Source organism: Arvicola amphibius, chromosome 7, assembly GCF_903992535.2.
Source record: "Arvicola amphibius chromosome 7, mArvAmp1.2, whole genome shotgun sequence".
Taxonomy (NCBI): domain Eukaryota; kingdom Metazoa; phylum Chordata; class Mammalia; order Rodentia; family Cricetidae; genus Arvicola; species Arvicola amphibius.
The window spans coordinates 118,620,254-118,644,242 of NC_052053.1; the positions used below are offsets into that span (position 1 = coordinate 118,620,254).

At 39.6% G+C, this 23,989-nt stretch overlaps 1 protein-coding gene across 3 annotated transcripts; it reads left to right on the plus strand.

Annotated features, from left to right (window-relative positions):
• The first annotated feature begins 562 nt into the window (after window positions 1-562).
• On the plus strand, window positions 563-17,118 carry LOC119818662 (MAP3K12 binding inhibitory protein 1). 3 transcript variants are annotated; one of them, XM_038336333.1, is made up of 9 exons: window positions 563-753; window positions 4,228-4,347; window positions 6,091-6,309; window positions 6,394-6,490; window positions 8,785-8,850; window positions 9,085-9,237; window positions 10,689-10,786; window positions 15,171-15,209; window positions 16,488-17,118. In XM_038336333.1, the coding sequence occupies exons 1-9, from the start codon at window positions 625-627 to the stop codon at window positions 16,593-16,595; spliced, it is 1,029 nt and encodes a 342-aa protein (XP_038192261.1). In that variant the 5' UTR covers window positions 563-624; the 3' UTR covers window positions 16,596-17,118. The 3 variants fall into 3 exon arrangements, with proteins under 3 accessions (XP_038192261.1, XP_038192262.1, XP_038192263.1); XM_038336334.1 differs by having other exon boundaries at window positions 16,491-17,118; XM_038336335.1 differs by lacking the exon at window positions 10,689-10,786.
• The last annotated feature ends 6,871 nt before the right edge of the window (window positions 17,119-23,989 follow it).

Here is a 23,989-nt window from a genome sequence, read left to right on the forward strand (position 1 = left end):
TAACTTGAAAGAGTGTGGTTACATGAAATTAGTTGGCTTACATTTCTATTGAATTTATATTTAAACTATTTTAGGACTGAGGGTCCACTTATCGCACTGAGCAACTATTGCAAGTTAGAAATTTGACACAAACTGTTTTTGCAGATGTGGTCATCAATGTCGTTTCCTGGTAGGAAAATGAGGCATAATGAAGCCCTTTTATTTTTCTTACATTCTTCGTGTCTGGGTGAATTTTCCAGTCCCCGCTCCATCGCTGACCCACTCTTTCCCAAGACATCTCCACGTCGCCATGTTAACATTCTAAATTTTGATAGCGGGACTCAATATGCCAGTAGTCACACGGAGCATCTAAGAGCCAAGCTAGACTTCTAAGCCACAGCGACCCTCGAGAAACATCACCAGAGGGTCCCGCCTCGCAGTAGTCAGCCCTCCACCTTCCCTCCGAGCTCGGCGATCTTGCTCTTGATTGGTCTCTGTGCGTGTCTGTCATACGGAGAGGGTGGGGCCTACCCTCAGAGCGAAGGCAGACGCTGTGTTTTACGTCATCTCAGTGCGACGAAGCCCGAGAGGGAGGGGCGGGGGCGAGCGCTCTCCGCCGCGGTTGGGGGCTGCCGTGAAGGTGTCATGGCTGCAGCTGCAGAGCCGAGTTCCTCAAGCAGCAGCGAGAGGAACCCGGAGCGAAGTTCCAGCCCCCTCCTCACCCGCGAGGTGCTCTGCGAACTCTTTCGTTCCCTGCACACCCTGACGGGACAGGTAAGTGGAGGTGCGGTGGGGAGCATCCCGGTCCTCTCCCCCTAGTTCTCTCGGAGGCGGGGGCCGCGGAGCCCTCTGGCCCGGTGCCTGCAGCTGGGATGCCGAGGCCGCCCGCGGCTGCCGTGACCGGGAGGAGCCGGGGCCCAGCGGCCTGGGGCCGGGAGAGACCAGCTGCACACGCGGTGACGGGAGTGAGTACCAAGGTCTGGAGAAAACCTGGGTGCTGGCGCCGAACGCTTGCAGAAAAATCAGTGCATGAGAGATGATGAGGGTTGCGGGGTCCCCTGGCGCTGACAGTCCTTCTGCCCCCCGTGTATTTACTGCAGAATTCACTGGTTAGTATGGCCTGAAACTTTTCCTAGCGCCATCTGCACTCTTGAGGGGGTGTTTTACTCTGGGTTTTGTTTCTCTTATAATTTATTGCATCTTTTTCTCTTTGAAACGGAGCAGGGTGGTGTATAAGAATTTTTAAAATATAACTTTCAGTGTGCCTAAATTTTAGTGTAAATTTTTGGATGAGTTATGTATGATCGCTTCTAACTTCATTACCACTGTCGTGTGACTGTTTATTAGCTAATCGCTCTTACAGAAATGTTATAGTAAAATTCGATTTTAAAAGGTAGGTACCTTCACTTTATTAGATAAACTCGATTATGATACAATGCAGCTAATTTTTACTAAGGAGCGAAAGTATGATCGCCCGCTTTTAGAAATATTTTGTCAAACATGTTTTCTGGTTTGTCTGGGGGCTGATCTAGTGTATGAAATGGAACAGCACACGTTTGTGTCCAGAGCAGTGGACCTATGACAGGAGGGCATTATCCTGACTTCTGAGAATTATTTTTAAAAACCTTAGATGGATGAAGAATTAATCTTGTAAAAATTAGTTTAATAAACATTTTAAAACATTAGTACGTTTATTTTAACTGGCAAACTACTTTGAGCTGTACATTCAGTTTGGTGTTATGATGCAATAGTAGTGGTCTTCTAAACATTAAAACTTTTAAACTCAATTGCTTAATAATTTACCAAAAAAAAGTTTCAAAGTCTTAAGCACTTTCCCTATTAACATATTAGTGGTAATATCCCAGATCTTTAAAAGTTCAAAAGTCAGAGAACTTTTTTTGGCATTAATTTGTAACTTCAAGATTTATTCATTAATATTCTACTGTCAAGATGAGAAAAATAAAAAATATTCTTGTTCATTATGTTTAGAAGATGTAAAAATAATGTACATCGATAAAAGATTTGAATATCTAAATTATTTTGCGTATTTAATTTTTCAAAATTTTAATGAATTTATTTAAAGGTTCAAGTGGAGTAATGATTAAATCTTAACTTATGCCACTTGCCAAAAACTGTTTAGAGAAAGTGAGGTTTTCGTAACATAATAAAGGGGCTTTTGTACAATTGTCAAATATAAGATTTTTTTAAAAATCAATTAAATGCTACTTTAATAATATCATGTACTTTGAGATGTATGATTTAAGCCATACACAAGTATAAGTTGCCCGTGAGGAGTGTGTCCTTTTGCAACAAATTAAAAGGATTTTTAAGATGTAAATTGTAATATGCCTAAGTTCATCTGAAGTATCATTGAATTATTAGTACTTTTCAATTGAAAGTATAAAACTGAATTGTTAAAAGTATTTCTTTCCTCCAAATGCAAAACATAGGAATATTAACCGTTTTCTTTCCTTTTTTTGGCCCATGTTATCAAGCTAAAGGTTTGTTAGTTTAGGTTTTTAAAATAGTAATGTTTCTACTGAACTTACATAATTGATTAATCTATGTTAATAGTATATTAATAGAAATTTTTGAATGTCTGGTTGCTGTTCCAAGAGTTATGAGATAGAGTTCATATTGTTAATGAGGAATTTGCTGAATGAATAATTGGATGTATTTTGGGGTCATTTTTAAATTAATTTATAACATTGTTTGGTTTCCATAAAAGACTAAGTATCTTGAGTTTCCTTTGAAGACTTACATAATTCTGCTGAATTGCTATGTGAATATGATCCAACCATTAAGATTGCTTTTCTACACTTACTTTCTCTAGAGAATTTGATGCCTTGCTCTGGTTTAAGCTTTGCCTGCTTTTTTCCCAAACCATCTAAATTTGCCATAATCAACTGTAGATCTCTTGGAGGACTGTTAACACATGCTGATGGATTACTTTCATGCACATTAATGAATGTAATAATCTTACTAATTAATCTTAACGTCAAATCTTAACTTAGTTATAAGCTTATCTTTGCCAGTATAGCCTATGTAAAATTTCGTATTTCCTTATGTCTGCCAAGTATGGGACTTCTAATGCTTCTGGTCTGAGCAATAAGTGTCTATATCTGTTATACAGTTGACTGCTTAGCTTGGGAACCTGAGATTTCTTTGGTTTCATAGACAGTTTTTTTTATGTTTTGGTTTTTTATTGTTATATTATAAATAAATATTATATATTATAAATCTCATTATATTTACATTTGAACTCATGAAACTTGTATCTTTACTTTGGAAAATATGGCTAATTTTCCATAAGATATTCTTGCAAAATAAGATACAATTAACTTGCTTCCACTATGGAGTCTGTCCATTATACAGTGCTATGATACATGTCCTTAGAAAGTTTATAGGGATTCCCTCATACTCAGTCAAGTGAGTACAGATGGAAGCTTTTCCTCCAAAGTTTTGACTGATTTGAGGATATTAATTTTATATTCAGGTTCTTGGTAGTTTTCTGGATATAATTTTGTTCTAATAAATCACTAGCTGATGAGAAATTTTCATGTAATGAAACTTACATTTTACTAGAAAAATCCTTTGGAAAGACACTGGACATCCAGTTCTGGTCATTTGTTATACTGCTGAGGAAAAGCACTTGTTTTTCAGCTGAACAATTTTGTAACTGATTTTTATTTGAAATAATTACTTGAGTTTTAAGTTGGGTTTTTTTTTTTTTTTTTAGCTGATTAAATTTGAAAACAACAAAAGTGGAAAGACTGAGGTCACGGGTGTTTTAGGCATGTGTTTATGTGGTGTGGAACAAAGTGTACTCTCTGGACCTTGTGTGAGGCGGTTGTGCTTCCTCACTTGAGTGCTTAGCTGGAATTAGTGGAGTCAGCTAGGGCAGATCTGTTTTTGGACATCTTCCAAAGATATTTTAGATACCCAAGTATCAAAAGAGGGTTCATCTTTTTATCTTTCGCCAGTGGCTTCCCCTCGAAGATGGCCCCATGATACACACATAGGAACAGAATTAGAATAATAGCACGTGTTTTTATTCATTTGTTTCAAAGCTGAACCCTTTGATTTTTAAAATGGCAGCTAGCTAAAGTATTTATTATGTCATTGAAACTTAGTAACTTCAAGCAAATAGGCATGCATTACTCCATAGAAATCTTATATTTGTGATAATCCCAGATATACAGCTTAATCGTGTAATTTTTGTGATATTGCTGGTTTGCCCCTTTGAAGCTTAACCTCAGAGATGATGTGGTGAAAATTACAATCGATTGGAACAGGCTGCAGAGCCTCTCAGCGTCCCAGCCTGCATTGGTTCTTACTGCACTTGAGCAGCACGTTCTGTATTTACAGGTAAATTTCATATTAGAAATATTTACTGGGGTATTGAAAATAGAAATTAATTACAGTTAAATTAGCTGCAGTATTTGCCAGTGCTACCTCAACACTCTTAACAGTGCTATTAATGAGGGTTACGTAAATCTGTATTGAGTCTAGGTCTGTCCATTTCACCAGTGATGTTGATAGTTACAGGATATAAGCCCAATAGGCCAATGTGGGTATGAAATTGAATAAATGCAGTTCTATTCAATTCTAGGCTTTGCTGAAAATTCAATACAGTTCATCTATGGTGGGTTATAATTAAGCAATAAGACACGGCAGGTGTGAGTCATGCTATGATAATGATTCCATGCCTTGGGTGAGTTTGGAGGCTCATGGAGTGCTTTCAGTGGTTCAAGAAGTGGCATTATCCCAGCATGACACATCCTGGAGTGTCTATTGCAATTAAACAGTTTCAGCATAGTTTTTAAAAAGAAAGTAATTTTTGTGACATTAATGTTTCATCTTAGTGAGTAGCCAGTCACTATTTCCTCTTAATAATTTGAAATAATTTACCCTTGATATTGGAAGTCAATATTGAATTATTTATAATGGTATTGTTACATTTTTTAATATTTCAGTTTAAGAAATGAACAGTGTTGTGGCCTTGCTGGTTGTTGTTGAACATCTCTGCAAGTGTAATTGATGGAGTTGCAGGTTCTTTTGAGTCAGAGTGAAGTGTGAAGCACCAAGGATGAGCAGAACCGTTTTCCCGGTCATTCTGCTGTGTTTAAGATGTCATGAGGTTTCAGAAGAGTGTTTGGTGTAGCAGACAATGGAAGCCAAATTGTATGAAAAGATGATCGGGATATTGTTTAGGAATAATGTGTTAATTTTCAGCCTTGCATTCATTGACTTTTTGAGAATGTTTAACCGTGTTTCATGATTAAAAAAAAATATATCAGCTAACAGTTTGTTTAAAGGGCAGGCAATGAGCTGTAGAACTCAAATGTGGACCATGTTGGGGTGGGGATGGCTAGAAGAACAGAAGTAAGTGCATTTCCATTATGAAGAACCATTTATCTTAAACCCACTCTAGTTAGAATGAGCTGTTTCCAGCTAGGGGTCTTTGTAGCGTGTTTTGTTTGTTTTGTTTCATTTTTTTCTTTCCTCTCCCATTGTTCATCTTCTTTTGTAAAATTTCATTTCATGACCCAATAAGATATCTCGCTATGTCAGAAAAAGGCTGAATGTTCACTTAGTGTAACACCTACATACTTCATATCCATGCTCTCATTCCTTTTGGCCAACTGCACTTTGAAGTGGAGAATCTCCAGATCCTGTGATAATGCAGGGCATCGCTGAGTGAGAGAGCACTGCTCTCCTGCTAAGGAGGGGAACGCTAAGCCTAGTGCTCTGAGTGACGTGTTAATTAAGAGGCATCCAGGCCAGAGACTAAAGGCTTTGATTTGGCACAAAATAAAAGATGAGTGACAGAATGATTTCCTCAAAGAAAGATTTAAATTTCCTCAGGTTTTCTTTCTTTTCTTTTTCTTTCTTTCTTTTTTTTTTTTTTTTTTAGTACTTTTACAGCAAACGATAAGGGCGATAGTAATAGAAACAGCAACACGTGTATAGTCAGAACTGTTTATCCCTGACTGCCAGCTTTTATATTTCATAACTGGTAATATTCATTTACTCAGCACCCGTTTATGTAAATATATCACAAATTTAGAGTAGTTTGAACCTGAGCAGATGTCACTGTGTTCTTTTTAGCCTTTTTTAGCAAAACTTCAGTCTTTACTTAAAGAGAATTCAACTGCTGCTGAAGAGCTCAGACAGACAGGAACGGAGACCAAGAGTGAACTAAATGCCAAACAGCCCACTGGGGACCTACAGGATGAAGGAAAGCTCAGAGATTGTGATTTGGATGTGAAAAAGACACAAATCCATTTTGACCCAGAAGTAGTTCAGATAAAGGCTGGGAAAGCAGAAGTAAGTTTGGGTGGTGCGGGGTGGGGCGGAGACATTACTTTTAAGAGTTCTGTTGTGTTTTGATAAAATATTTGTTGTTTGTAGATTGACAGGAGAATATCTGCATTTATTGAAAGAAAACAAGCTGAAATCAATGAAAACAACGTCAGGGAATTTTGCAATGTTATTGATTGTAATCAAGGTAACTAGAAGTTTATTTTTATAGGATTTTAAATATTTGACAAGTGCTGTAATATTTTGTCTTAAACATGAATAACATTAAGAACAGAATTCAGTTTTACAAGTTTTTAGTTGGTAATTAAGGCAGTAGAGTTTTATTTAGTAGTGGGCAGTGGCATCAAGCTGATTTTCATTTTGGTTACACAAGAGTCAAGTGGAGGTAACTGCAGAGAACGATGTTTACTGCGGTGGGAGAAGCTGAAAGTGAAGGTGAATGTTGGGTGGCAGTGTTCAGACTCGCTGTCAGGAAGAACAAAGCAATATGACATTCAGATCTGTAAATGTACCTGTGGAATTATGTTAATTCAGTGAATTTAGTAAAGCTGGTAGCATTCCTCAAGAGGGGGCAGTTTTCCCTTTACTCCCGAGTCTCATCATGGATCTCTCCAGCTTGCCATGAAGACTGGAGTGCTAGGTGTATTTCCTTTTTTGTTGTGCAGAGCAGGTCTTGCAATGTGCCTGCAGATCACCATACACTGTCGGCACTGCCATACTTCATAGTTATCCTTGTGATCGTAGGAAAAACATATGAAGGAAGGTTTGTAATTGGACCAAATTTTTTCTTATTGCCTTTAATATCTCTTGGCTAATGATAAGCATGGAATTGTCAGTTGAACCTGGAAGTGACTCATAATAACATTGATACAGGATGCTCTTAACATAATAATGTAAGCTCGCTTTGGGTTCTAAACTTAACTTTTTCACTGTTAGCTTTTGTGGCTCTCTAGATTTAGCATTTCAGAACAGGTGTAACAGTGGCAAAATCTCAGGTACGCCAGTCCAGTTGTACGCACCTCAAGAGAAAGGGTTTGTTGAGGGAGCAAGTGCATGTGTCACTAATGTTATTCCTCTGTGCTTCCTGCTAACTCTATTATTATAAACCATCAGGGGATAGAAATTGACAAGAATTGAAATGCTCAGCAGGACTCCTTGGCCCATTCAATCCCTCCCTGGCTCCAAACAGTGCTAGCAAGAATTGCTGTGGAGAGTGACTAGCACTCATTCACTGTCCCCACACCAGGCTGCACTTCTCGCTGATGGCTCTGCATTTGGACTCTAGCCCTGGGATGGATCATAGCTTTTTTTTTTTTTTAATACCCTCAGACCAATGAAAGAATGGAAAGAATAGAGAAGTGTAGGCCCCTTATATATATATTGAGCTATTTCCAAGGAAAAGAAAATGAGTCTGTTTAGTCTTTAAATATAAAATATTAAGTGTGTTTTCAATTTTGTTTAATTTTGTCTTATCACAGATGTGTTAAACTTAAGCTTAAAAAATACATTTTCATGTGTTAGTGTATTTTAAAGATCTTTCAGTTGATCTAAGAAAATTATTTTTAAAAATCAGATTTCATGGAATAACAAAAGACTCTTAACTCATTTGTAACCATTTTTTATAAAATAATGGGAATTTAACAGAAAATTTACTGCCAATGTATAATTTTACTGTTACTTCAAATATTAGCGTATATTTCTATGTTATTGTATTATATAGTGTTTATAGATTATAATTATGCTAATATTTAATAGTATGTATTTTGTTAATGTATCTCTAATTTCTTTCCATATAAGTTATTTGTTAATTAAAGAAATTACAGGTTTCACTTTGGTAAAAATATTGGGAAAATTTTACATGTCTTTTCTAAAATTACAGTTTTTAAAAAGTAAGCTTAAGAGCTGTGATGCCTTCTGATTAGGAATTTTTAAATAAACATTGGAAATCCAGGAATAGAGGTGGTGTGTGCTGTACTTGAGACTTCTGTGTATATTGTACTTGAGACTTCAGTGTCCTTTTTTATCTGAAGATTAAAAAAGAAGTATAAAATATCCAATCAGTCCATCCCTCTGTAAGATGTTCACTAATTTGGTAATAACAAAAATGCTGAAAGTTTTTAAAGATAATTTGGTAAATTGGTTTCTGTTTCTATAATGGAGTTAGAATATGGTGCTCTAGAATATGTGAATTTTTTTCCCCAAAGGTCAATGGAACTTAGTAATAGCTATCACAAGTTATGACATTTAATGTTAATGGTTTTTCTATATGTGAATATGAACATTACATAAAAATACCACATGTGATTTACTTCAGAGGATAAAGATCACCCAAACTAGTCTGTATGTGATAGTAATGCAGTTATATTATTTTTATTTTAAATTCTTTCTTGAATAAAATATGAATTGTTAGAAGTTTATTATAATTTCGTACATTTGTAATTAAGAATATATTTGAACTAAATTCATCCAAATTCTCCCTAGAAAATAGTTGTGCAAGAACTGATGCCGTCTTTACTCCTTATCCTGGATTTAAAAGTCATGTGAAGGGTAAGTAGCTGCCATATGATATCTGTCACTGGCAGAAGTTTGTGGAGCTTCATAACAATATGGAATAGAAATACTTTTCCCATCTAAACTTTATTCTAAAACAAAAGCATTGCCTTTCTTCCTTTTTGAGCTTTTGATTAGGTGACCGTTATGAGAAAAAATATACTGTTAGGGAGAGAGAATTTCTGTTTTTGAAACATAAATTCACATGGACCTAAAAGTTTCTTAACTTAGTTTCTAGAGTTGTGAATACATACGGACCACAGACCCGACCAGAAGGGATCGCGGGCTCAGGTCCCAAGCCTGCGGGCATGCTCCGAGACTGTGGTAATGAGGCTGTGGAGGAGCGGCTCCAGAACATCGAGGCTCACCTGCGGCTGCAGACGGGTGAGTCGAGTTAGGTGGCATTCTGTAATGTGACTTTCAAGTCTTAAGGAAATTAGATTCGTTTAGCTTCCGAATTTTCCTTGAATTCTTTGTAAAGCCCTCTTCCTAGGTGCATGAAACAGTTGCTAAGGTGAGGAATCTATAGAGGTCTGGTTTTCTGCTTTTTCTCCCTGCACTTTCCGCTTTCTAAACTGGGAAACAAATTCTGAATAGACTGTCAGCCTCGGTCACTGAAGTTCCAACAGGAAATGAATGAAATGCACTGCTGAGGCCGACTTCAGAACTTCCTTGACCACTTCTATTGTTCTTAGCCACCCTGCCAGTACAACAGATAGATAAATGTGGCCCTGGTCCTCAGTGCACTCCTGACAATAACCATAAATGAATAAGCGCCAGGGGAAAAGTGAACCCATATTTATTGAACAGCACTCTCTCTGTGGAAGTGTCCTGCCTGTGCCAGCTTAGCACTTACACACACTCTGTGGAAGTGTGTGCTGTTCCTGGGGGAAGGCAGCGGGCTGAAGTCCAGAGAGCTCAAGCAACTTGCCCAGGATGTCAGAGTGAGTGACAGCGGGGAAGCAAACAGTCTTCCCTGTTAGTTACCATGCTCTTGATTCTCCTCCTACATGTTCCTACATGTTTCTGCTTCTCTCTGCACAGCTACTGGTGTAGATGAAGCGCCTGTAATCGCTGTCCTGGGGTGACAAAAGACAGACAAAAAGTTTGTTTGTCACTAAACTCCCTCCTCTAGGTTATTTTTCACCCTGTGGCCAAATTGCAGTTTTTCAAGCTCGTATCCGATCTTGTTTCTACCCGGCTAAAAATTCTTTAATAGTTCTCTAACTCTCAAACACGTAGCAGACACAGTACTTACCAGAGAGACTGGGGTCTAGACCAAGCAGGTCACAGTGCTGATGTCTGAAGGAGTAGAGAGAATCTGAATATAATAATGAACTTGTTGTTTAAGTATCTTCAGTACACCATGCCCTCTTCCAAAAGAAGTACAGTGGAGAATTATGGGAAAACCCCTCTCATTGCTTCTCAAGGTCCTAGAAGTAGAAGTTGCAGGAAATGATGGATAAACACAGCCATCACATGGAATTGTCATCTTGTCACTGCTGAGTAGTCACCTTTTAAGGAGCTACCAACACCTATTAGAAACACTATTTTCAGTAGCTCATAAAATGAATTTTGTAAAACACTTATAGCATTGTGAGGCGCATAAGCAGTATTTAGAAAGCAGAGTCTGTAATTTGTCTCAGAACTCAAAGTGAAATTGCAACTCAGGGTGAAGCTATGAGTTCAGGATTTCAGTTTATTTTGCTTTCCTCTGTGCTTTTTCCCTAAGTTTAAGTGTTTTTGTTCTTATGTATACATGGTATTTTAAGTATAAAAATGATAAAAACAGAATTATTCATTAAGATTTTAGCATTTTTACCTCATAAATTTAGGTGGTCCAGTACCAAGAGACATTTATCAGAGAATTAAGAAGCTTGAAGATAAAATCCTTGAGTTGGAGGGCATCTCTCCTGAATACTTTCAATCTGTAGTAAGTACTGATGTCTTTTAAAAACAAAGCCTTATTTTGGTTTATAATCTTTGTTATGTGTCAGTACACTCAGTTGATCCATGTGTGAAACACTGTTTTAAATTCAAAGAAAAGTTCAGTCATATGAAGGTGATTATCTGCTTCTTTAAAAAGTCTGATTCTGAATATCTTTAAAATGTAGGAACTCCTTCGTTATCAACTCTGAAAATTCTGTCAAACCATCCTCATGTCATAAGTCAGCCTGCAGTGGCTTAGCCGTGACTCTGCTTGTGGTCTTGAGAGACGGCAGGCCCTTCCTTTTAGAGCTTGTTCCTTGTCTCGCTGGTCCATCCTCCGGACTCTCACTCAGCTCATAAAATAGGCACATTTCTCACAGGTAAACCGGCCACACCTCACACACTCGTCCACTTTGTTTACCCTAACACAGACCTTTCTTTCATGAAGGACTGGCCTATATCTGTGTGATTCCTCCACCCGTATTCATTCATTCTTTCTTTCATTTAACCTTTATTGGTTCTCTGTGGATTTCACATCATGCATTCTGATCCCATTTATCTCCCATCCCCTCACATTCGCTCTCTGCCCTTGTTACTTCCCCCTAGATCAAAACCAAATTTAAAAGAAAAACCAAACATCAAACAAAACAAAGAAACAGAACAAAAACCAAACAAATGAACAAACAGAAAAAGAGAGAAAAGAGTCTTGTCATGGAAGTTGTAATGTGGCTCTTTGAGCCCTCAGTGGAGCTCCCTCAGGATAGCCTGTTGCTGTCCTCTGTCAGGGAGACCCTGCAGTTTTGGAACTGTAGGTTCATTCTTAACCCCCGTTCTAGAGGACATTGAAAAAGTCTTTCCCTACTGAGCATCTTCTTTGGCATCAGTGTTTGAGGCAGCCCTGACCTCACCCTGCTTCTCACTGTATAGCCCATAGCTTAGACTTCTGTCCAGAGTCTACTAACCAGCTGATGCATGCTCTGTCCATTTATTTACTCATTCACTTGATGTCTCGTCCATTTGGAGTGACCCAGGGTGCACCTTGAAAGGTTCAAAAGAGAACAAGAAAGAGATGTGAAGCCCGGCATGGTTGCATATATCTTTAATCCCACGCTCAGGAGACAGAGGCCGGCGGATCTCTAAGCTTGAGGCCCCCTGCTATACAGAGTGAGTTCCAGGTCACAGAGAAACCCTATCTCAAAAAACCAAATTAAAAAAAAGAAACGTGAAAACATAAGGAAAGTAAGTTCTCCAGTATGAGCACAGCGCTGTGAGCATAAACTGGTGAGCCATGCTAGTTCTTTCCTGGTGCCAAGCACCACCGTTTACAGCTCGTCTTTCTTGTTAGACTTGTCTTTACTTTATGTGCAGTGGTGTTTTGCCTGCATGTTGTCTGTGTGAGGGTGTCAGATCTTGGAGTTACAGGTGCTGGGAATTGAACCAAGGTCCTCTGGAAGAGCAGTCAGTGCAAAGTTAATCTTCAGAAATACTCATAAAAATTGTATCTTTAAAATATACTATAATATACTAGTAAGCTAGTCTTAAAAACTTTAAAGTACTATATTGAGACATTTCCTTGTTTATGGGTCAGATTTTTAGAACAGTTACATTAAAAGATGTAGCACATATTGATAATTTTCTGCTTTTTATAGTAGTTTACTTGGGAGTTTGTTTTTCAATAAATGAGAAGAACTTTAGTTTTTTGTTCTGTGATTCAAATATAGTTTTCTTTTTTCTTTTTGTTAATGTCCACCTTTTCATATGCTGTGCTTCAAAGTCACCCATGATAATCAACCTCTATCCAGCTTTTAGAAACGTCTCCATGTTTAGAATTTACCTGTATGTGAATCTATATAAAAACATTTCAATTAAAATCTTTTCATAGTTCAGAAATTTAATTTCCAACAAAAGATCACTCCTTAAGACATATAAGGGCTCAGTGTTTCCTATGACCTAACCAGAGAAGCTAGAGGAGTTTAGTCCACAGTCTTTTCTGTGCACTGGAGGATAATAGTCACCTTATGCCATTGCTCTACAGAGAGAGCAGGGCATGAGGGCATGCAGACTTCTCAATTCCTCCAGTGATGGGGAAGCTCAGCCATTCACCTTGTCTGTGGGGTGTGTGTCGTCCCCCCCCCCCCCCCCACGGCCACAAATAGTCTATAAAACATCTGTGTGCGTTTGTTTTTGCTCTTTGTTTTCCTGTGCTCCACTGGAACCCTGGCTTTCTTCCCCTTATTAAAGCTAAATATTTTATATTAAAGCTAAATATTTTATATTAAAGCTAGTCTGGTTAATTCTATTGACCGCTCGCCAACAGTTTGGCACCCAAAGTGGGGCTAGCGGCTCCCCCCCCCCAACTCGAGTTGGCTTTACTCCAGATGAGGTGGGTGGCTCCTAGAGAGGGCTCGCTCTATTATGGAATGTCAGTATGAAATCTTTCCCTTTGGCTTTTTGTCACATCTGTGCGTAAGTTCAGAGGACAGAGTTAGTCTGAATCTTTAAACCTCTCTGGTTTTGTGGTATTAACCTTTGTGTGGCTTTTCTAGTACTAATCCATAAGGGTGGCTTCCATCCAAAGACATAATTTTAAAGATCTGGAAATCCATTTTTCACAAGGCACCACTTCATCCCAACCTGCCATCGCCCCTCCTTTCTGACCCCGACTCTCCCCAGCTATCTCCATCTGTGGTTCTCATTCTCTCCTGTGCAGCCGCGGGGTCAGTAAGCTTTGGAGTGCTGCTGAGTTCTCGCGCGCCTGCTCTTCAGCACCGGTTCTCTCCGCTGTCTCAAGTGCAGGTCATGTAAGTCAGGAGACTTAGGTTGTTTCTGTCTGCACACCCTCCGGTGCCCTCAAACTCACAGTCCGCTAAAGAGCATCACCCTCCAAATTTTCTGTTTCTATCAATGATGGAGTCATTTTACTAACCAGAAACTGCACATTTCCTTGCTCTCGTCCCACATCCGCTCCAACAGCTGGCAGCTTTTCTCTCTTACCTGTTTGTTTCCCTTCCTGTCCCCATCTCAGGACCTTACCTCACAGTTAAACTAACATGGCACCGTCTCTTCATTCTTGGTTGATGTTGTATTGCTAAACTATCATAAATCCTTGCAAATACTGTTTTCATAAGCCACTTCCCTGCTAAATGATTTCAGTAAATCCTTGCCTGGAAAAGAAAAAAAAAAAAAAAACCCTCTGGATATAGCATTGAAGTTTCTAATATTTGGTGGCTTCTGTGGCTGTTGTTTTTTTTTGTTTGTTTGTTTGTTTTGTTTTGTTTTTAATTTGTTGACTATTTGGAGAAGAAGTCACTGCTGGACTGTTAGACTGACTTCATGACACAAAGTCAACCATGGCTCCCTGACTGACCCCTGACCCCTTTGGTAGCAGCCAAGGAATTTTTGCCAGAATGTTCCTTTTCAAATTTCCATGCAGTGGTTTCTGATGTTGTGAACTAAGACAAAAGTATAAAAAGAATTCGGTCATGCAGGGCAAGTGTTCCACCTCTGTGCTGTCTCTTTAGCCCATCTGTAAGAAATATGAATCCAAACCAACTCAAACAGTGTGGGAATTATAAAACAGTGAGACACAGAGCTCAGGGCTGATCTTGTGGCAAAGTCATGGTTGAGAAATACTTGAGTTCCTGCTCCTCTTGGCTCTATCTGGTGTCGGCTTCTTCCTTTGGTAGATGGCAAGGCTGCTATAAACTTTAGGTGTTTTATCCACATACAGTAGTGGCCCACAGGGACTGTTCTTTGTTTCTCACAAGAGAAGTTTGCAGAAAATTTCTCCTTGATCCCCAGCATCCTTCCTCATTAGCTATAGTTGGGCCGTGTGCATGTCAGCTTCTAAGCAAGAGCATTGGGATGAGGTAGACACTCCTTTGAGTCACACAGTGGATAAGGAGCTGTTGTCTCAGTCACAGTGCTTTCAGTGGTCAAAGATGTCTGTTTGTAAGCGTGCGTGTGTGCGTGCGTGCGTGCGTGCGTGTGTGTGTGTGTGTGTGTGTGTGTGTGTGTGTGTGTGTGTTTAGTGCGGTATACCAAATTCCCTTTTCCTCTATCCACTGTTGCTTCCCTTGGTTAGTTTCCCAGAATGGGAAGATTCTTTTAAAAGAATCCAAGTAGAAAATTCCAAGAGCACCTCTTTCCCAGTGCGCCCTTGTGATTAGCTGGGAAGGAAAGAGAAGGGGGTCTTTACAGAGGAGCTTGCTGTTACACTGTTGCACAGTAACAGTGCCCTCCTCTGCCCCATAACTTTGTAGCCAATGCCTGGCAAGTTTGGAGCTCTGCTTTGGGTTCCCAGAGGCTGTTTGTGTATTGCAGTCTTCTATAAAGGAAGTAATGGTGATATTTTCTAAATAATGATTATTTTGTTACTTTTAAACTAGAACTTCTCTGGAAAAAGAAGAAAAGTCCAACCCTCTCAAGTAAGTTACTGTGTCTTCCTTCTGGATTGATGAGCTTTCTATCTTAGTAATGAAAGTGTCCACTCTGGCTGCATTTAGGCTGAAGCTTGGCAGACTTTAGGTTGAATTAGGAAAATAGTTTTACTTTAAGAGTGTAGAATGACTCCAACAGGCTAACTCAATATAAAAATCTTTGCTTGTTTTTAATTGAAGAATATTTAGGTTAGAAAACACTTAAATGATGTAATAACTTCAGTCTCTTCCCACTTTCCCTATTGTGGGCACTACTAATTAGCATTACCTATATCAAAAAGAGAGTGATTTCATGACCAGGGAGATAGCTTAGTGGGCAAAGTACTTATAGCACATTCAAGAGGACCTGAGTTCCAGCCCCTAGCACCTGCATCCAAAGCAGGGCTTAGTGGTGTAGGTCTGTTCCTCAGCACTGGGAGGTGCATGCTTACTGGCTCACCTGCTGGCCAGTTCCATGAGAGACCCTGTCTCAGAAAGTAAGGTGGGGAACAGTTGAGGAGGATACCTGTGTTAGTCTCTGGCCTCCACAGGCATGTGTATGCACAGGCACACACTCCTGACCTCTCTCACACACAATTGCAGCTTAGTTCTCTGCCAAGTACTTTATTAGTTCAGTTTGCAATAATAGTATGATTTTGCTAGCCTTAATGATGTAACATTGGGGAAACTTTTTAAATTGTAGCACTCGGGAGGATGGTGAAGGGTCAGAAGTTCAAGACCAGCCTATACTACATAGTGAGGCCCTGCCTCACTACCCCGTATTCCTCAGATTAGCTTGTTACATGTTTATTATAAATTTTTGAGTTCGTTCTTGAGAGCAGCCTTTGTTTCCCAGATGTGGTTAGTCCCTCGGGAGGAAAGTTCTGGGTATTTTAAGCTAATTCTTCACTGTTTGTTTTTCACGGGGGGGGGGGGGGTTGTTTTGTTTTTACAAAACGTTTTTTTAGTCTTTCAAAGCATAAAAACTCCATGAGTGCTTTGTCTTAAGGAAGAAACAGGGCAGCATGGCACTGTGTTTATATATGCATTTGTTCTGTGTTGCCGGGATGGGATCCAGGGCCTCACACATGTCAGGCAAGTGGTTACAGCCCAGAAAAAAATAGAAACCTTATTAGTTATGCCTTTAAATTATGGCACAATCACCATACAGAACTGCCACACACTAATATGCTGCTGAATAGTCTGGTATGTATAGTTCACTTGGCACTCTGTCTGCATGAAGAAACTTAAGTCTTATTCAGCAATGTGTGTTCGTCCTGTTTCCAGCAGAACTATTCACTGGCTGAGCTGGACGAGAAAATTAGTGCCCTCAAACGATCCCTGCTCAGAAAATCAAGAGAAGCAGAGTCCATGGCAGCTCACCACCTTCCGTGAGAACTGCCTCATCTCGCCTTCCTTCAAGATGCATGTGCGTGCAGCTTACATGTCTTTAATTATCTGCAGTGTGTTTATGAATATAAACTTCTCTGTGAGGTCAAGGTTTATTTTAACGTGAGTCTGGCTTGCAGCAAATAATCAGGTGTTCCAGTGTTTGGAGATGATGTGAACCTTGAAGATCGCATTGTTCGAATCTATTTCCTTCTGTTTTAAAGGAGGCATCTTGGATATTGAAAAACTTAATTTGGAAGAACTTCTTTTGGTGGTCCACCAGAGATTATTATTATTTTGATAGTTGTATTTAAAAGGACTTTATATTTGTAACATTGAATAACCGATTTCTTAGTTTGTATTTGTAATATTGAATGGTTATTTTCTTAGTTTATATTGTTTATATTAGTATTTTGTACATAGTAGGCGGTTATCAAAAATTTACTGACAGAAACCCTGACAAATGCATGTATATAATTTTTATATGTCTTTTGTATTATAAATAAACAGTCGATCAGCTTTATCACTATTGACTGTGTGGCCTTGAGCGAGTTAATCTCTGTGCCGGCTTTGCCGCTCTCTAAAGGGGATGACGACTGTGAAGACTGCGTGACCATGCTGGTCTGCCCTGAAGGAGTGGCCTAGTAAACCTTAGCGTCTAACAGGTTTCCTCCTTGGACAGTAAGAAGGCCATCACAGAGAGGTTTCATCACCATGGCTGGAAACAGTATGAAAGATACAGCTGCATGTAGCTGTTTGAGAACCGTTTGGATGCAAGAATCAGAAATGCACCTTAGATCACTTGTAAAGGAAGAGAGGTTAGAAAAGACTCAGGAATATGAAGCTTAACTGGGGGAAGCATAGCTAAACATTGTGGATTCAGAATGTCTCCAGCAGTCAGTCTGGCTCATTGCCCTGACTGTTCTGTTCCCTAACTCACTGTTTTCTGCTCTCCCTCTTTGCTCTTTCTTTACTACTTAGATCATTCATGTAGTCGGGATATTCTCACTACTTGCTGCTCTTTCCAGCCCCCTCTGCTTGAAGAGTTATAAAATACCCTGTCCACTTTTACTTCCCCACGTGAGCTGAGACAATAGTTCTGTCTTTATAACCTCAACCTCTTCTAATTGTCTTTGATTAGCTCTAGTACATAGTGTCATCCCAGCTCTCAGAACTACTGCTTACTGTTGCGTCTGAAACCTGCTGGAAAGACCAGGACTTGGTCCCATGTCGTGTCAGCTAGTGTATAAGCTCGTCCAGTATAAGGTGGTAACTATTCTAGGCTAGGAGGCTGTCAACCTTTGTCCGCTCTTGAGTGCATCGCTCACTGAAAAATGATACCAGGAGTTTAGTGAGGAAGATTAATCTAAGCTACCTCATGACCATTCCTTTAGGGCTTTTTGTTACTCGACATTGTTCCTCGCCCCATCTGTTTCTTCCTAATGGTGTTGTCCTTAAGAGAGTATGGTAAATGGTTAGAAAAAGACTTGCTTCCAGGGACAGCAAAACACACTTTTTCAAGTGTTTCCTAAGGGGCTGAACTTCCCTAACTTCTGCTGCAGCTGGATATTTACAAACCAGAGTCTCTTGTGCCTTGAGACGCCCAAGGTCTTGAGTGGGCTCATAAAAAACACCAGTGTAGGAAGCATCTGCTCACTGGAAGTAGATCCTGCTGCAGACTTGGCCTCTGTGGGTGCTTTGAAATTATGACTGAGAACACTTGGTGTCCAGTGTTCTTTCTCTTGTAATAGCTGGGGGAAGAAAGACCTTTGTGTGTGGAGGGGAGAGGTGTGTGTGTCAGTGTCTACCCCAGGATAATGATGTCTCATTTGATAGGATCTCCAAACACAAAAATTGCTACGTGTGACCACATGACCAGGCCTTTAGGGAATGAATGCCACAAAGAAAATGGGCTGGAACCCCTGACCTGTGTTCTATACTGACATCCATGTGATTGGCCTTTCTAAAATTTTCAATTTACTGAGAAAAAAATTCTCAAGTGTACATTAACTGAAAATATTTTATGATCATAAAGACAGCATCTCTCAGTCCATCAACAAGTTTAGTAGGAGTTACAGCTAAGAAAGTTGATATTTGGGAACTGGAGAGCTGGTGCAGTGGTTAAAAGCTCTTGCTGTCACAGAGAATGGGGTTTGGTTCCTAGCACCCACCTGGTAGTTCACAGCTACGTGTAACGGCAGTTCCGGGTCATCTGATACCCTCTTCAGAACTCTGCCGGCACCAGACAAATGTGGTACACATGCGTGCTTACAACAAACACACCTAAAACACACACAAAGTCTAAAATTTTGTTTTAAAAGAACTGACATAAGTTCATTACTTATTATTTATATTATATCTTAAGTTGGATATCCTTAAAAGGAAAAGAATTTATTCCAGTATAGGTTCTTTGGACTCTTGAGAGATCTATTTTGAAAACTTAATGCTTTATTTTTTCCTCCATCTTTTTGAAACATTTTGATGTCTTTTTAATCTCAGGAATTAACAGTTATTCTCAACTATGCTAAGACTAAAAATGAAATTAAAGGATAACAACAGCACAATGAATAATGACTATTGTACTATCTTCCCATTTTCACACAGCCCAAAGTGCATCATGGTTCAAGAGAGACTGAGTCTGGGTAGTCAGTCTTCCTCCCGGCTCCCCCATACACCCAGACCCATAGCTTTCAAGGAAGACATTTAAGATGCTGTTTTGGTTTTAAGTAGAATGATAAGTTCTAAAAGAAAACAGGACTTTCATGCCTGTGGATGCAATCAGGTAAATTCAAAGGGGCTCTAAAGATGGTCTCTCTCCCGACTCAGTTTCCTGAAATAGATTTGCTTCACCTTTGCTGTGGCACGTGATTAGCACATAGTTATTAGCTAACCTTCATTACTCATGTCAAATATGGACACTTTAAAACCCAAGAAAATAAGAAAAATTGTGTTTACTATGTCTGAGCTTTTAGTGGTTTCTAATAAGGATTTTAAAACTCAATGCTTCTATAAGTTGCTCAGAAAATGGCTTTAAATACGTTTACTTTATTTAAATCTTAAGATTCATTAGAACTAGATGGTAAATGATATTTATTTTTTCTGATATGTTGACAGCTAACTATTTTGAAAATCTGAATATTTTTGTAACATTCATATGCTTAACATTAAATTCTTAAGTAGTTCCAAAGTTAAAATTATATCTATGTATATAAGAAAATACCTTTCATAGATTTTAAAAAGTGGTTCCAAGAAATTAAATATGTATGAAATTGCTCCCTTGAACACCCTTACTCCAGGAAGCTTTAGTTGAAAGGAATGAATTTAAAAAAAGAGAGAGAGAGAGAGAAATTCTCAGATTGCAAAATGCACCATGTACATACTTCTTTTAAAGTAAGCATTTAAAGTGTCTGGCAAACTACTTTCTGTGTGTAAAAAGGGAGCTTTAGTGAACCCTAAAAGGAAAAGAGCAGTCAGCATATGAAGAAACATAATTGCATAGTTCTAGGTAAAAGAAGTGACTCTGGAAACCTCACACGATACAGTTCCGACTATGTGACAGGAGGCCAAAGGCCAGTGTACAGCATGTTGTTGGGGACCCAAAGGGTGAGTAGGCAGAGCAGATGGGCTTAGGGCATCAGGAGGCTAAAATGCTGAAGTGGCAGAGAGACGTCAGCACACTGTGTCTGAATCCACAGGATGCACAAGAGTGAGCCCTGCTGTGACCTAGCTGTGCCTTCTTGGTGACAGTGACATTCCAACCAAGTATAGGCTGTATCCTGTGGGCCACCTGCAGGAGCAGGTTATCAGTGGAGGAGGCCATGCAGATTAAATAAAGTCTCAAATATGAATAAGGACACTTAAAAACTAACCCATCCATCCTTATAGGACAAAATGCTTCAAATGTTCTTAAACTCAGTTTCTGGTAGGCAGGTCTGAAGGTAAATAGCTTTTCCAGGAAGGACCGTCTGTAGGAAATCGGTTTTTTCCAAGCCATCTGGAATTGGGAACTTGATTATTGATAGGATTTTGCTCTGCCAAACAAAGGAAAAAAGTTAACTTTTGCCATTCTAAAAGTGTGAAATTTGGAGTCCATTGAAATATGAAATATTTCAAATATACAAGAAAGCACAGGAAGGATTATATTAGACAATACATCTTAAACCAACCACATTTAATAGATACTACCGTCTGCCACATTTGCATTGCGCCAGCCAGGGCTACATGAGACTTCATCTTAAATAAAATAAAATGACAAAAGAAGTCAAATATAAATATAGATTCCCCTTCCCCCCCCCCCACCCAGAATTGTACCCAGGATCCCATACAAGCTATGTGAGCATTTTATGTGGCACCTTGTGCTCCTTCTGGTTTGTGTGTGCATGGAGTGGGGAGCTTTTCGAGCACTTAGCTTCCTTCCAATCCTGGAGAACGAGCCACCCCTGGGATTTGTTAGAATTTAATTTTAAAACAGATGTGGGGTAACAAGTTCTTGGTTACAGATAAAGGGACCTACAAGTGACAGACAGAAAGGTAGAGTCAGGCTCTGTTTCCTAGATGTCTCCCTTGATTCCAGCATCTAGGCCTGAACAGCTTGGGAACTGAAAGTTGCTGTGCTCTAAAGGAAAGCTGCAGGCTTCACAGGGCCGCCAGTTAAAAGCAGCTGCTCCCCACCGATTTTCCCTTCCTCTCAGAGCCCTGGTCTGTCTTTCAGTAGAAAGATGAGCGGTAGAGGAATTATCGTGGCAGCTGATAAGTCCGCAGGGAAAAAAATGCTTGAAAAGTCTTAGTCTCTGACCATTGTTTGCTTTTACAAAGAAAAATCTGGAAAGGAGGAATTAAAAATTAGGCCTGAATGGTGCAGAGATGCATGCAGGCAAAGCACTCATGCACATACTTTTTTTTTTTTTTTTTTTTTTTTTTTAAGAAAAGCTATGAGAATATGGTCTCTTTCTTGGAACATCTTACTGCACGGCTGTCACCTTTCCTGTGCCTACATGACAGGCTGATGAGGTGATAGGCATGAATGGGGACACGAGGGAGGCTCTCAGGTGTCACCGGAATACCAGCACACAGCAGGAGGGCTGAAACCCAGAAGGCCTCCCCAGGGGTGTCTAGAGGGAGGTGTGCAGATTGCAGAGTGGGTAAACTGAGTAAGGTGTCTCACATGGGGTCTATTTAACCAAGATTCCATCATGCTACTGCAAACTTCGCAATGACTCACTTCCGGAATTTTCTATGTGACATTTTGGGACAGTGATTGAGTATCAGCAAACTGAAGTCACAGCAAAACCTCAGGTAAGGGAGACTACGATACACTGATAGACAACAGGTGAAATGTCCCATTGTGAGCCTATACGCGTGTCTGTCTCTTACATCCCAGATGCTTCCTTTCAGAGAACTTTTGGAACCTTTTAGAAAAGGCCCAGGTGTAGTGCTATTTCATTTGTATTTAATAAATGAAGCTTGCCTGACAATCAGAACAGCCACAAAACAGTCGCACTAGTCAGCCCTACACACCACAGTGGTGGCACACACCTTTAATCCCAGCACTAGCGAGGAATATAAAGCAGGATAAGACAGCAGCTCGCTCTCTCAGCTGAAGAATTTCATAGAGGTAGGAACTCCAGTGGTTTCGCTGCTTTGTCTTCTGATCTTTAGGTTGAACCCCAATATCTGTCTCTGGGGTTTGTTATTTGTGTGCTACAGTTGACGCCCACCATGGGTATGATTTCATGAAAAACCGTTTGCCTATGGCTTTTTAGCCACCTACACAGGCTCAGCCCCACCTGGCTAGGCTTTCTTTTCATTTCTCCCCAAGCCTCTAAGCAAGTTTGGGATTTTCCTGTTGTAGCCTCTCTGAAACAATCTCTAGCTGGCACCCAAACTCCAGAAGCACCTGGGCTCCAAATGCCACAGGTCTCACCCATCCTACCCTGGCTGGTTCTGCCTTCAGGCAGCTCTCTGCCCCATGTGCTTTTTCTGAGCAATCCCCTGTGCATTTTTTAGTTGGCTGGCTTTCTCTCCACCATGGGTTGCTGCCTCCCTGTACCCCCTTCTTGGGCTGCTGCCAAACTAAGTAACTGCCTTGAAATCCAGCCAGGCTTTTACTTTTCCACATAGCAGCAACAAGCCCCACATGTTCATCAACATCATCAGTAGAGTTCGTAAGACAATTGGGAATTCTTAAAGGGAGGAATTAGTTAAAAGAGAGTTTTTCCCACATTAAAAAATGGGAAAAGCCATTTGGGATTCTGTGTGATGATAAGCTAGACAGCTTGAAAATGGAACAATTAAATGAGATGATATCTAATTTAAATGGGATTTATATGATGTCAGCTGTAAACATCAGCGTTATCATTTATTGTCTTATTATTAAAATGTTGGTTAATCTGAGTGCTAAGATACAGGTCTTAGAAAAACCTAATAAAACAGATCACAAATATATTCAAATCCATTCAGAGAAATTTAATGGAGAACCAATGTCACCATTGCATTATAAGAATAGACAGGAACAGCGTAAGGTTTACAAACAACCAACCAACCAACCTTAATATAACCAGTAACCTTACAGGAATTGCCAAATGATAGAGTAAGAGTTGAATGGACTCCTGTTTCAATGTTAAATTTAAGGAGATTCAAGGAAGCAATAGTCACAAGAGGCATGCATTCACCTTTTGTGAAGCAAATATTAAACTCATGGTCAGTTTGTAATAGAATTATCCCTAACAACTGGATAGAGTTGGTTAAAGCTGTTTTAGAGCCTGGTCCATAATTACAATGAAATATCTGGTTCAGAGAAGAGGCTAAGACTATTGCACACTGGAGTAAAGCTAGAGGTGTGGAAATCTCCCAAGATCAATTCTTGGAGAAGGAAAATTATACTAATCATAGGCAATCGCACTATGATGGTCACATCCTGGCTTTATGCCATGCAGCAGCTTTGAACACCTGGGACAGAACTGAAGAAGTAGAAGAGAAGATTGAATCACTTGCTGAAGTCATACAGGACCCAAAAGAAATCTTTACAGATTTCTTACAAAGACTGACTTCAGCAGTAAATAGAATGAAACCAAATTCAGAAGCTAGACAAATAATAATTGATTCTCTGACTTTCAAAAATGCTAATACATAATGCAAAAGGATAATTAGGCTGTTAAAGGCAAGGTCAACACCTTTGGAGGAATGGATTCGAGATACCATTAATATTGAATCTCATGACCATGATGATATATGGATGGGGGAAGTGATTTCCAGAGGCTTGAGGAAAAATCAAAATGCCAAGTGTTATAATTGTGACAAACACCTTAAGACAGAATGTTGCTAGAAACAATGTTTTTTTCCCCCTAAGAATAATACACTTGGAACACCCCTCTCTTCTGGATTATGCAGAATGTGTGGCA